General features: G+C 40.5%; 1 protein-coding gene across 1 annotated transcript in view; it reads left to right on the top strand.

Annotated features, from left to right (window-relative positions):
- The window catches only part of GEN1 (GEN1, Holliday junction 5' flap endonuclease), a 30,867-nt gene extending 16,498 nt beyond the window's left edge, over positions 1-14,369 (top strand). Inside the window, exons 11-14 of the mRNA XM_019537368.1 lie at positions 4,767-4,897; positions 7,253-7,314; positions 7,962-8,105; positions 8,778-14,369. Coding sequence (XP_019392913.1) covers positions 4,767-4,897; positions 7,253-7,314; positions 7,962-8,105; positions 8,778-10,198 — 1,758 coding nt within the window. The 3' untranslated portion in view covers positions 10,199-14,369. The remainder of the gene's footprint in view (positions 1-4,766; positions 4,898-7,252; positions 7,315-7,961; positions 8,106-8,777) is intronic.
- The last annotated feature ends 110 nt before the right edge of the window (positions 14,370-14,479 follow it).

Below are 14,479 nucleotides of genomic sequence, written 5' to 3'. Positions count from 1 at the left end.
GGGATGTGTGCCCCTATCCCCCAACAAGCCATGAGGTCTGCCAAACAACTGTCACCTTTGTCTGGTATAAGTTCAGCTTCAATTGGTTCACCTACTTTGAGGTAGGGCATTGGGTAAGGACTGAGAAAGTGTGAATCAGATTAGATGGGGTTGTGGGGGGGGGTCATCAGCATTTAAAGTTGCATTGTTATGTACTTAAATCTAATGCTTAACAATATTTTACATGTCTTTAAATTTTAAAACATGTCATGTTTTCCTCTCTCTAAAAGGGAGTTCCAGGAGTTGGAAAAGAGCAGGCATTAAAGTTACTTGAGACTTTACAAGGTCAAAGTTTACTGCAAAGGTAAAGTTTACCTTGTATCTTGAAACATTTTAATTGTATTGGAACATAGGAGTTATCTTACATTTTGAGTTTGACTCTCTTACCCACATTTTACTTTCCAAAAAAAAAGTATCAAACATGTAATATGAATAAATGTATGTGTACAAATGATGCATTCTGTCATGTAATGTCTTGAATTGTATTACCTCCTAGTCACTGATCCTGCAAAAAGTTGTAAATGTGTGTGGGATCCAACATATGAAAAAAATCAGAAAGTCCTTCTTTTATAAAGACCTTGGATATTAATATTTTCTTGTATGACTATTGTCTTAATGTGTGTCAAGCTAGAAATGCCAGTAACCTGATACGATACCAAAAACGAACATTTTATAGCAAACAAACTGTAATGGAAAACTGTTTACTTCTAAAAGTGAAGGAATACATGTTGTGATAATTTTGTTTCTCGTTGGGGAAGAAGGGCAGGGAGATTGTACATAAAAATTACATATTCATGTGCTGTACAGGATAACACTTCCACTATTTTAACATTTAGAATATATTTATTTTAGGTTTAATCAATGGAAAGTGCAGTTTCAGTGTGATGATACTCCATCTTTAGCTGTTAAAAAGATGACTCATTGTTCTGTGTGTCGTCATCCAGGTCAGTGTATTTTTAAATATAACTAATGTGCATGTGTCTATATATCCACACACATTCAGTTTCTGAACCATGCTTTATTTCACTCTTTGTTATTTTTAGGATCTCATAAGGAACATGAGCGCAGTGGATGTAAACTCTGTGGAAGTGTTATGTTCTGTGAACCCCATGATGCTGAGTTCTGCTGCCCCTGTGAATGGCATCATTCAGAGCAAGAGAAGAAGACAAACGTGGTGGAGGACAACATCAAAAAGTAGGAATATCTTTAAAAAACAGTTAATCCATATTCATTTCAGGTGCAGGGTAAGCGTGCAAGTCCTGCATCATGCCCTTTTCTGTCCTGTTTCTAATGCATATGTTTCACTTGTAGAAAAGCAAGAAGTTGTGAAGGCTTTCCATTCTATGAGGTAACTAATAAACCTGCTAAATGTTCATTTTGAAGCACTAAATTGAAATTTCCTCTGATTTTCTTTAAAATACCCTCTTTTTCTTTTGCTTTCTTTCAAGGTTATCCAAGAATTTCTTGTCAACAAGAATAAATTGAGTAAGATAATGGAGTACCAAAGGCCGAATTTATTAACCTTTCAGGTACAGAAGAAAAAACTGAAAATTTAACTCTCTTATTTTTAATTTAGTAGTAAGCAACGTACTTGACAATATAGATTTGAATTAGTTTTTATTGAAAGTAAGAATAAAGGAACCTGGTTACAATCTTAAATATACACGAGATCATAGGTACTGAGTATGTGGGGGCCCATGGGCCCTGGCTCCCTTTGGGACGAGGCCCCAAAATGGGAACATCAAGTTCCGGTCCTGGGCTGCATGACTCCAAAGCATTTGTCCCAAATTCCTGGTATTATGAAGGAACCGGGATTTTCCATTCACTGTGGAAAAACATTGGAAACAGCAGGTTTCCCCTTGCAGGCTGGGAGAGTTCCAGCCTGCAAGAGGCTAGGGGGAATGGGACACAGGGGGCACCACGTGCATGCAGGGATGACGCGTAGGGGGTGCACAAGGGTGCATGTGCACCTCCTGAGTGTGGCAGTGCACCCCCTACAAAAAAACCTGCGGGCGGTTGCTGCTCACCACGTGTCTACGAGTGGTCTGCAATCCCTGCTGGCCAATGCTGCCGGCAGTGGCTGTGGGTGGTCACTGACCCTTGGTCAGCGTTCGCCACTCCCCTCTGACAACATTCAGGAACTACCCGAAGTGAAATTGACCGTAAGTAAAAATAAAACTGTCTAGACAGACTTCATTTTCAGGTTCAGAATTTCTAATGGCAATAAAAAGTTTAACAAATAGTTTAATTTGATTTTTAATATGTCAGTATTATTAAGCTAATATTGTTAGGAATCAATGGTAGGATTTGCTTATATGCCTTAATTTGATAGTATCCCACATGGGCAATTTGTAAGATCTTAGTACTGAGCAGCATGTAGCATTCTGCTAAATTGGAACGGAGGCAGAAGGTTCCATGAAACAAGAACATGATTGGGAGGAATGAGAATTTTGCTGGAAGGTATAAAGTAATAGAAAAAATATGCAAATAAAGAACAAGTAGGAATAACAGGCAGAAGACATGAGACTTCTCAGGAAAAAAGATAAAGATTTGATGGCACCTGCAGTAGTATGGTACAATTGTTCTGGGTCGGAGGTGTCCCCCTTTATGCCATTAAGGGTTTTCAGTAGAACAGTTACCTTTCAGGCATTGCAGGGATAAAGCTGCCACCAGGACAAATGTGTGGTAACGTTAATGTATTAATCCATTGCAATAGTTGTTAAGATGCTAGAAACCACTTGACTTTCAATAAACCTGTATATGTATGGACAGACACAACAGAACAGTTAAATGCAGTTTAAAACTCAGGTGTCCAAATGTACAAGCCAGTTGAGAATGTTTCAAATCTTCTGAATGGTTTCAAAAGTAGACCTGAATAATCCAGTATTATTTTGAACCAGTATTCTGTGAACAGATCCAGTATTACATGCAGGCATCAAACTTTCTGTGTCTGGTGTCTGAATGGTCCTCCAGGCATCCCAAACCCTGCATGGCAGCTGACTGCTCTGGTACACAGCCAGATCTCTGGTGCTTCCACCTCTATTTCCTGCACTTGACCACAGTATCCCTCTTCATCACTTTAAAAAAGCTGTTCAGTTTCCTTCTGTTGGTGGCAATTGACCAACATTCTGCATATCCCAACCTTATTGGGGTGGGATGTAGGAGTGGTTAGGTTGAGGGGTTTCCTGGACCCTACTTCTACATGCTGAGGGCTTAGGGACAGCTCTCTGCTGCTTTTAAAGAGCTGGTCAACTTTGGTGGCAGCATAGTCTTTGGGAAAGCCACCAAAGTCCCCAGGCACACAGAAACGGTGTTCAGGACCATCTCTTTAAAAGTGGTAAACATCCTCCCCCCAGGCACACAGAAGCAAGGGTGAAGCAACACCTCCATCCCCAAATCAGTCTGAGATGCACTGAACACAATACTGGTCAGTTTCCAAAAACTGAAATCAATTGATGCCTCCCCTTCCTTTCTCACCCAACCCCCTGTAAAATGCATACACCTAGGCTTTCCCAGCCAGGGTACCATGACAGATTTTGTAGGGGGCAGGAATAGGTCTTCATTGAACTCAATGTTAGTTAGAAGGGCAAGCAGAATATTGCACACCCGCAGCCCTGAGTGTCGATTTGATGACACTGCAATGCCTAAAGGGTGACCAACCTATTTCAAATGCTTAGCAGTGTACATGTGGACACCTCTGACCTAGGACAACTGTGAACCGCTTTCTAGTTAGTGACATTGGAATGGCTCAAGTGTTATATCTGTTCATGCCCTATGATTCTTGACATTGTATCACTTCTCTGATTCTTAAATCCATACTTTTGTTGAACTGTTGAGCTAGCCTGAATACTCACAGCCTACTAATTACTCCTCATCTATACATTAATCAAACTCAAGGACATGTTAACTCGTTTCTAGTGAAACAAAAGGCAACATTATTAGCTGGAAAAGGGTTATGTTAAAGTGTATTTGCTTTGAAAACTCTGGCTAACGCCCTTGAAAGGAATAATTTTTGTAGAAAAATTTAGGATGGTAATCTCTGAAGAGATTAACCCTTTCTGCCTCAAGCGGATCCTGATCTTCTCCAACCTGATGTAGAATTCTAATTACTAAAATCAACCAGAGCAATGATATGACTATGTAAGTTCTGGCTTCTTAAAAACTCAGGTCGCATGGATTCTGTTTGGTGTGGAGATAAGATCACATCTTGAGGAAAAAGTTTAGGATGTACCTTCTCTGGGCAGGCAATAATTTGTTTTGATGATCCACATTCTGAGACTAATGACATTGTTTATGAGACTGGTATATAGCTGATGAAGCACTTCAGGAACAGCATGGTATGACAAAAACATATGCATGAGAAGTAGAGAAGAATAATATGCAGTTCTCAAGCTCCCTAATGGCATTGACCTGAATCTGATGAGAAAATGTTTAGTAGTCTTTCAGTCCAGCTGCTGCTATCTCACAGCTGCTCCTGTAGTTCATAGTTGATGGGTCTGCTAAATTTGCCCCAAGATAGATGTCCATTGTTCTATCATTGTAGCATCTGTCTTTTTTTTTGCAATGGCAGGTCATTAGTATCTTACCATAAGATGGAAGTTATACTGATGTACAAAATGTAAGGTACGGTATTTAGTAAGTCACTTTTTGACAGCTGTATGCAGAGAAGACCAACAGCAAAGAATAAAAATTAAAGCATACTAAAAGTATGTTTTTACATTTAATAGAGATTTGCTTTTGAAAAGATGGAATGGACCAGACATTATGCTTGTAAGAAACTGTTAGCACTGTTGACACACTATGATATGGTCAAAAGAAAGTCTGGACAAACAGATTCAAATCAGCTGCAAGCAGTACGGTAAGCTTCTTGAATTCACTCTATTTTTTTTCTCTATTCTATTATTACTTAATGAAAAGTAATGGATCTTTTTCACCCCTGTTCTCAACCATGTATTACCTCCTAGACAAAGGAAAGAGTTTAAATCAAGAGCTGGATATCTTAACTACTGCTCCACAGGAACATGTGTACATTCCCTTCAGTGCTAGTTTAAAAGGTCCTGACCTTTTTTTGCACCCTTCCTCTACAATAGCCCCATCTATTTTGGTGAGACTACATTTGAGATGTAGCATTTTGTAGAGGTGCATATATATCGGTCCATATGGTATCTGCGCCGGTAAAAGGAAAATTGATGTTATTGGCAATTGAGTATTTTGGCCGATGCGGCCAATAATGTCACAGATAAATGCCACATGCGCGTGCGCAGCTGCAGCATGCACGTGGTCAGGAGTACAGCCCAGCAGCATGGAAAGCAGTGCCTGGCCGGTAAGTCTGTTGGAGAGGGAAGTGGGGGGCAGATTGAGGCCTCCATGGGATGGGGCAGGAGTAGGCACTGCCCAGCCAGGCCCTGGCCCAGGACGGAGCCACAGATAGCTTGCCTGGGGGATGGGGAGGGGGGCAGCTTTTGCTGCTATGCGCATCCCTGAGGGAGACATGGAGGGCATGTGCCCCCCAGACTTGTGCACAGGGTGAGAATGGGTTTGGGGATGCACCAGCCTCTTCCTGGGCTGGAGCTGAGCTCTGGGAGGGGGCCTACAGGGTGGCTACAGCAAATTATGGGGTAGCTGCAGTCCCCCCTGTAACCTTCCCTCCCAGTGCTGCCGCCACCACCTGCCCTGAGCGCAGCCCCAGCCCAGGCCCTCCCACCGGGAAGAGGCTGCAGCAGGCATTCAGCCATCACCCTGCATACAAATCCAAGGGGCACATGCCTTGTCCAGTGGGTGCCCAGCATGAGGAGCTGCCCCACTTCCCACCCCTGCACTTCCATGCTCTCTGGACCAGCCGCCTGCAGCTCCATCCTGTGCCCTGCCCAGGTGGGTAGTGCTTGCCCCTCCCTACCTCCCTCATTGCGTGGTCTTTGATCTGCCCCCCCCCACGCTCCTGCCCATTCCCATGCCCCTTCCCCCCCACAGACTTACTAGCTAGACTCTGCTCCCCAGGCTGCATATTGGCAATCAGATCAGCTGATATGGCTGGTTAATAATCAGCCATCAGTATAGGCCAAAAAAATCTTTATCAGTGCATCCCTAGCATTTTGAGTTGGGTTCTATGTTCAGTGAGGTCCATGGCAAAGCTTCCATTCATTTTCATGGAACAGGATACTCTTTTCCTTATATATGTAAGGAAGAGGATAAGAGAAAGTGTCCTTTTTTATCCTTACGCTTAGTCTTATCCTTTCCTTTATTTACATAAAGGAAAAAGTATTTGTGGAATCTGACCCACCAAACTAAAATCTAAGTCCTGGGTTTTCTTGTCCAACCTACTAGTTTTTTTCAACTAATGGCTAAAAATAACAGATTGTCTTGCTGTGGAAGTGGTGTCCTCTGTGTTTTTTTTATTTATGCAAACAATTAAAAAATATCTTCCAAGCTTTAAATGTCTTTGATTACTCTTATTTAATAATGCAATCACAGACAGAATCACAATCAGCCCTGCCACATGTTACAATGTCTAAACTGAACAGCTCAAATAGAATTAAAGAGAATATTTCTCATTTGGTTTGAATATCACTACCTTATGCATCTTTTTTTCCTTAAAACTCTCCGAAGGAGGCAAAGGAGTGAATTAAAATGAAAAAAATAACACCCTTTTTATGCCTTTGAGACTTGTTCTTCCATGTTGAGGTTGAGGGACCAGGCAGAATAGTATAAAAAGTTTTGCAGGTTTGCTTGCTTTATGGTAGGGAGAGGGCTTTATTTTCCAATTTTACCACTTTAATACTTGTCAGAGGGACTCCATTCACTAAAAACAATTTGTTTAAATGTTCAGAATCAAAAACTTAAGTTTTATCTATGAAAACCAGTAAAGAAAAATAGTCTTTAAATCCATCTGCATTCATTTCCATGGAAGCTTTTCTCTGATATTTAGCTCACCCTGCCTCTGCCTCTTTCATAGCTGAGGAAGGGCACTTGATGCCTGAAAGTTGGTCCAATAAAAGATACTACCAAAAATCCTTTCCTCTTGTTTTAAAAATAAGTATTTTGCTTTTTTGGAATCTGTACAAAATTGATTGTTGCAAGTATTTGTATTGTTTTTCACTCTGATTTGTATGCATTACAAAATCACAATTTTTACAGTGGTCTTCATTTTTTTTTTGCTCAAATTAAATCTATGCAATGAAGCTGATACTGTATCCCTCTTTTCTTTATTTGACAGGATAGCCAGAACCCGTATTAAAAATGGGATTCCTTGTTTTGAAATCGAATGGCAAAAACCAGGTTGGTGCCCTCTTGTACAAATTAAGTTATTTTATAATGTAATTAAATCAATGGACAAAAATCTCCTTTAAGAAAGATGTGCAGCTGACACTGCGCAGGATTGGCCTGTTTTACACATTGGAGAGCACATACTTCTCAAACTTAAAATAAAAACCATCTCAAAGAACCTTCCCTCCCTCTCAACCTGCCCAAGGGCTCAGTTTCTGGTGCGTGAGAGCAGACATTGATACATATCAGTAACAGAGCAAAAGTGTTTCTAATTCTATTACACTGGCCTGACATCATCATAGTGTATTGGACTGCAATTTTTTCCTATTCCTGGTCCTAGCCTGTCTCCTACATTATGATAACTCTGCCGAGGAATCTTCCCCATCCTAGAAGATTCCTCAGTTGTCCTATTGAAGAAAGTTTGTTTTTTTTTTAATGCCTCTGTGCCTATCTTTTGGTACAAAGAGCAGAGATTCTGGCTTGAGATTTGATCTTTCTTTTAATTTGGAAATTATAGCATTAGGTACAAGGGAATTGGGAATTTTTGGTTGGTTGATTGTGGGGGGTTGTTGTTTGCTTTGGTCCCTTAGTTTCCCCCAAGCATCATTTGAAATTTATGATTACTTTTATTAACTAACGTTCCTTTGCTTATTTTTTAGAGCATTATGTTACTGAGGATGATCAGCCCATGGAATTCTTTGTGGTTACAGTAGAGGAAGAATCTTTGTTTCAGGCTGCCTATTCTGATGTTGTTGCTCATTATAAAATGGAAAAATTAGAAGTCCTGGAAAAGAAACAGAAAAGTATGTTTTTGAAAGCATAACAATGTCTATCATAACGTAAATGAGAGAGAGAATTTTAGGGCCACTTCAGTAGTTGTGTATGCATTATAATTACTGGAGGATTTATATCCCAGCAGGGTCGCCTCTCTTCCTTTATCATGCTTTTTATCATTATCGCTTAAAACTGGATGCATCTACACATGAATTAACGTAATGCAATACACTCTGGAGGAGTTTACGCCGGACTTGATTGCTCCTGGGCATATGCGCCTGGGACAGCAGCACTTTGAGCCAAGGCAGAATAGCCCTGATCTGGCAGCAGGCTCAGGGGCAGTGATGGCAGAGGGTCTGGCTGAGGCACAGGGGTGGAGAACCTGCACAGCTGTGTGGTTAGGCAACAGGCAGCCTCCACATTTTAACTCCCTTGTGCCCTAGCCAGCCCGTCACTGTTTACACATGAGTTTCATTGCACTTAACTCTGCTGTAAGATAGTACTGTTATTAATTCATTTACTACACCCTAATACTGGTTTACATGTAGACAATGACACTTTACTGCAGAGCTAATTAGTCAGTTCCACAGTAGAGCGAGTGCGTAGATGTGCCCACCGAATTCTGAACAAGGTCAGTTACTGCTTGGTCCTGTTTAATTACAAAAAGTGCCTGTTTTCATCTACGGTTTTTGTTTTTGCAGGTAAAAAACATAAACTAAAGGAAAAAGGACTCTCAACTGTGGAAATTACTGATCTTGTGTCTCAGATGAATTTGCAATCTTCTAAACAAGATTTCAAGTTGGATAGTAAAATTCTTTCTGATAGTTATTTACAACAGAAGAATACCTCCAGATCTGAAGACCTGTTGTTAGCTACAAAGCCTTCCATTACAAACGTTCAAATACCAAAGCCAGCATCTATCCTTTCTCCAGCTTCTACTTCCAGTTGTCTCCATCAGAGTATTTTAGATGATTCTGTTATATTATTGTCACCGTCATCTTGTGCTTCCTCTGTGATAGCTGATCTACAATTAAGTGGCATTGATTGGGAAGGAACATCTTTCAGCACTTCACCAGTCCATGTTGATGGTACCTGCTCAATGACTGAGATTGGTACATCTAATAATGGCATAAGCCACTTACATTCATTACAGAATAAAATAGTTGAAAATACCTCAAAATATTCTGGTTCTCTACAACCTGACCAAGATGCTTGCAGAAGCACAGATTGTTTGGTTTCAAATTGTACTGATCTGGTAAGACACCTTCAACCACTGCCTGTAAGAGAGCGAGTACTTCTGAAGACTTCTGTTCAATCAGACACTTCACATTCTCAGAACATAGTACAATTTAAACCTTTGCAACAAATGAAAGAGACCTTGTTTTCTGAGACTGATTCCAGTTCTCCTTCAGATCAGTTAAACAATACATCACTGGAAGCTCAAGATATGTTTTCAGAAAAACAGCTCGGGGGATCCCTATCACAAAATTATCAGGAATGGTACAAAACTCCTGAAAATTTAGTGCAAAAATATCCCAATCTAAGCAGTTTAAAATCTATGGATATGAAAAGCTATGAAAACAAAACTTCACGCTTTGATAGCAAACCACGGAAATCCTCTTTTACACAAACAAAGCCCACAGATGACTCTCAGGTTAGCAAGCTTTGTACACAAGCATCTCGGAAAGCTGTTAAAAAGAGTGTGTGCCAGGTGGAACTCTCTTTGAGTGAGGACGGTGATGATGGGAACACGAAAGTTAAAAAACAAATCTCTAAGCAAAGAAGAAGACAATGGAAGCCAGTAAATCTGAAAGAGCATGCAAGGTATAAGCAAGGGAGTGCTGCTGCCAGCAGTGAGAAAAGTAACAGTGTCTCACATGTTGCAACTGAATGGTTAAAAGAAGAAACCAATCTAAAAATATCTGACAATAACTTATCAACAGAAATGTCTCCAAAATCTGAGCTTGTAACTGAAGATAACGGTTTCCAGTTTCCAGTACAAACTTTTACAAGGTTAGGCTCCTCTCCTCTGCAGCGAAGCAAAATCAGTAACTGTGATGTGTGGGTAGACAGTCCCCTTCCTCTATCTGAAAGGCTCAAACTTAGGTTCAGAAACAATTAGAACATCATAAATTAGGCAAATTACACTTTATGCAAATTTTTTGTCTTAAATACCTTTCCACAGTTTCTATAATATTGTTCTACACAAGTTCACAAGACAGTATATTGCTAAGCTGACATAGTTACAACTAATAGCATATTCTGAACACTTGGCACCAGAGTTTGGAATGAAAACACTAGCAAAAATATGCAACCCCTGGCATACAATTGACACACACTAGAGTCCCATTTATCACTATACTGTTTTCCTTCCATAAACACTATAGCCATGATCTTCAACATTTGATATTATATTAGCAAGACAGTATAAAGGGATTTTTAATATAATTTGTAGCAGGATTCTTGGTGCTTCTGCTACTTTAAGAGAAGGGAGGCAGCATGAGAAGCAGCCTGTAGGTGTAGCAGAGGCCAGTTAGACAGTCACCTGATCAGGAGGGGGCTGGACTTGAAGCATATAAGCCCAAGGTCTAAGCTGGTTAGGCAGTCTAGCCTTGACAGCTACAGAGAGAAGAGCTGGGTAGAAGGGTTTCTAGTTAATATCTGAACTGGAATAACATGAGTAGGGTGAACAGCTGTGGTAGTTTATAGAAGGGACTAAGGAGAGATGGGGAGATCTCAGCCAGACCAGGGAGACATGGCCCAGGAGGCTAAAAGGCGAGAGAGAGTGTGGAGGGCCTGGGGAGCAGGTAGGGTCAGGGTGCCCATAGGTCTTGCTGGCCGAGGAGCAGGGCCAGGGCTCAGAAAAGGCCGAGAGAGCCACAGCTGGAGACTTGCAGGGCTGGAGAGCCAATGGATCTCAACTGACCTAGGAACAGAGCCAAGGTCTAAGAAGAAGGACTGAAGGCCAGGAGATCATGAGGGCCAGAGTGCCTGTAGCCCAGAGAGGGACTGGTATAAGGACAAACAGCCAGGAGCTTGTAGGGGCAGCAAGCATGTGTGACATCTGCGAGGAATGGGTGTGGGTATTGGGGAGGACAGAGGCCACATAATTAGCCCTTACAGCGATTAGCATGGACATCTGTGTTCAGTAGTGCAAGACCAGGCTTGGGAAGCCTTGGGGCAGTCATCAAGATATGGAGAAGGGGAGATTGCCTAAAGAGAGGTTGACAGGTGTGGAGAGGGGTCCAGGGGCATCATGTGACCCCTGGAGTGGGACACTGTTGTACCATTAATTTCTATTTTCAGAGAAAATATCATAATCCAGTTGCAATATGTTATGCAACTATCCAAATACTTAGATACCAGTGGTATTGATCACACCTGATATCATAAGATATATTCAACAGATGTGCTTGTTGAATCTTCCTTGATCTGGCACACCTTATGAAAAATTTTTGAAGGTATGCTACTTCCACAGAAGGGAGTAGGCTTTTTAAGAGTGATCTATTTCTGTAACTTGTCATTTCTAGCCCTTTACCTACATTTGATTAGTAACAATTTTTGCTACAGAAAAAGAAGCAAGATCTCCAGGTTTGACTTTTTGTTTTGTTTTGTTTTGTTTTTTTTACTTACGGTAGAAATGAAAGTTCTGACATCTCAGTTTTGCTGTTGTAGCTTTCTTTACAAGCATATTTTAAACCATTGTTTTAAAAAGTGTTGAAAATACTCTTTTGAAGGTATATCTAACTGGGATACAGTTATTACCACTCTACTAAAACATAGAACCACTGAGCCTACATATGACAAAACATGTAGTGCTCCCCTGACCTGCCATGGAATTCCTATTGGCTGTCCTTTATCAGGATACAGTACTTACAGAGTATCTCAGTTAATTCACCCCCTTTGAAATATAGTTCTTTTCAATATTCTTGGGGAAAGAGGGGGAAGATAGCCAATTGATAGTAGGACCTATGTTAATCCTATTAATTGAGAGTCTGCCAATAACTGGATTTTGTCCACAGTCAAGCTGGCTTTCAGGTTAGGTCCTGAGATGGGGACAGCTTGAACTGTCTGGCCTCCTCTTCCTCAATTTCCATGTCACAGTTTCTTCTAGATCAGTTGATTCCCTTCTATCCAGGTAATTCTGTTAGATTTGGTTCTGTATTGGGCACTTTCCAAGGAAAGTAATCCACAGTCCTCCTAGCTGAATGCAGTCTTCACTGCTCTGTCATCTTATCAAATGGACAATTTCCAGGTTTTTCAGTATCTGACTCGTTAATTTGGTCCAGGCCTTTCAGATCTCAGTGCAAATGGTGAGTCTGCTAGTCCTAGTTGATGTACTGCACCATTCTAGTTATAATGCAGAAGACTTGCCTATCAGCAAGGCACTGATGGACTCACCCAAGTTGGCTAGGAAGATTCCTCCCTCTTGTTTTGCTTCTGGAGGGAGTAGGCAGAAAGTATTGAGTCTCCTGTAATAAATTGAGCACTTTATACCCCTTCAGTATCCTTCTTCCTGGTGGCAGCTGTGGCAGACAGTCAGGCAGCTACTCTCTACTCTTAGAGAAAATAGGCCAAGCATGTTGACACCTTTGATCACAAAATTGATGGTTAGCCTTCAGTTCTGAATAGCTAATTGCCAAGCCCTTCTAACAAGTTATGACTTTCATATGAATAGGTTGCTTATACAGAGGATTCAAAGGAATCAAAAGAAGCCCTGTTAACCCTATGTCTGAGGGGCACATTGGATAAAACAGCCTTGCTGTAGGCTGCAGGTGTGGTCAGTACCTGAAACACCACAATAATAGGTGCAGATGTTGGACCTAATATAAGACTAAAGTATGATAGTATGTGCTTAAGTTTGCATTTTAGTTGCAAGCAATAGCCTGGGAAAGAATAAGAATCTATTAAATCAAGACGACTAACATTAGGCTACATCAAATGTAAAGTACTGCTTTTTGGAGTTTTTGACAGTTGTTAAAACTAACTACTAAAGGTTTGCCTTCTGGTGACAAGAATTGAATTGTAGGTAGTCGGTTAGAAACTTGTTGAAATAATGCATCTTTGTGAGCTGAATATGGTAAGGCAGAAATATATAATCACTTACTACCAGCCTTGACTATTTTCAAGCGGTCTGTGCCAAGCTACAAAAGTGTGGCAAAAGAAAGGGGCAACAAAGGCCTGTTTCTGGGTGACTTAGAATGAACCTTTGTAAATGTTATAACTAGGTTGTTCAGCAAAGGAGAGAAAACAATACACCCAGCAAAAGACTTAACAGAAGGCATTATAAGAAGGCCTTAAGGTATCTTATAATTTTAATTGAGAATATTAGTAGAAATAATTGATGTAATCATGGGCACTGGCTATTTTTAAAGTTTCTTTGGTAAGTTCTAAAACAAAGCAGGTTTCTCAGTGAAAGCTATAGATCAAGATGGAAAAAAAACCAGGATAGTAGCAGCATTCCATGACAGTAGGGAGGGGAAAAATAAATCATCCCTTCAAAATTGTAATTTTCAAAAGGCTGTAACAGGACTGGATCAGTTCAAGTCCAGAAGTTTTAATCAGAGAATGTATCTTTAGAATATTAAATCAAGCGATTTATAAATATAGGTTATAGACTAGCAGGAAAAATGAAAAAAGATCTGCTATCCATGTGTTACCTCCTTCCTAAGCCTACTAGCTGGAATAGGTAAGAACCTCTGTAACATGCTGGTTGTGTGTTGCTAGGTAGACATTGCAATAATGGTTTGTTCATGTGCTTTTGGGATGTGACAATAAAAAGTTACATTGTAGGTCTCTCTCTTGCCTCTTTTTTTTTTTTTTCTGACTGCATGGTGATAATTAACAAAATTGTAACTGTACTTAATTTTGTGTTTGAAGGGTAAAATCATTGAGGAAATTACAGCTGTACCTTAATTCAAAGTCTAAGCTTGCAAAAGAGGTCCTGATCGTAGATGAGCTGTAGTCTCTTCTCTCTGAAGGCTGAATGGGCCTGCATTTTTGGTAACACTGCAAGTATCTCTGAAATACAGCTAATACCATCTTTTGAATAGACAGGGCTGTGATCCAGAAGCTTTTTTCATAAGTACAGAGTTCTGGTTTCCCAAAGAGACTGAGTATTCTGGAAGAATAAACACTGCAAGGAAAAGGAAATGTCCGCTGCTCCGTGAAGAGAGCTTTCCTGGCATCCATTAGCTCAGTAAAGGGTGTGCATGCACCCTCTATCCAGATAAAATGGCTGTCCATTTTCATATATCATGTACACAATGCCATATAATACACACACACTAGCAACTTAGATACACACACATTCAAAATATCTAGTCTAGGTTCATGCACATCTATCACCAGTTCAAGCCCATACATGCTACACATACCAAATTTAGACAGAATCAGTTACCAA

This window comes from Crocodylus porosus, unplaced genomic scaffold (genome assembly GCF_001723895.1).
Source record: "Crocodylus porosus isolate Cpor-Errol unplaced genomic scaffold, CroPor_comp1, whole genome shotgun sequence".
NCBI classification, from domain to species: Eukaryota; Metazoa; Chordata; order Crocodylia; family Crocodylidae; genus Crocodylus; species Crocodylus porosus.
The sequence above is the reverse complement of the archived record's forward strand: the minus strand, read 5'-3'. Positions and strand labels throughout refer to the sequence as shown.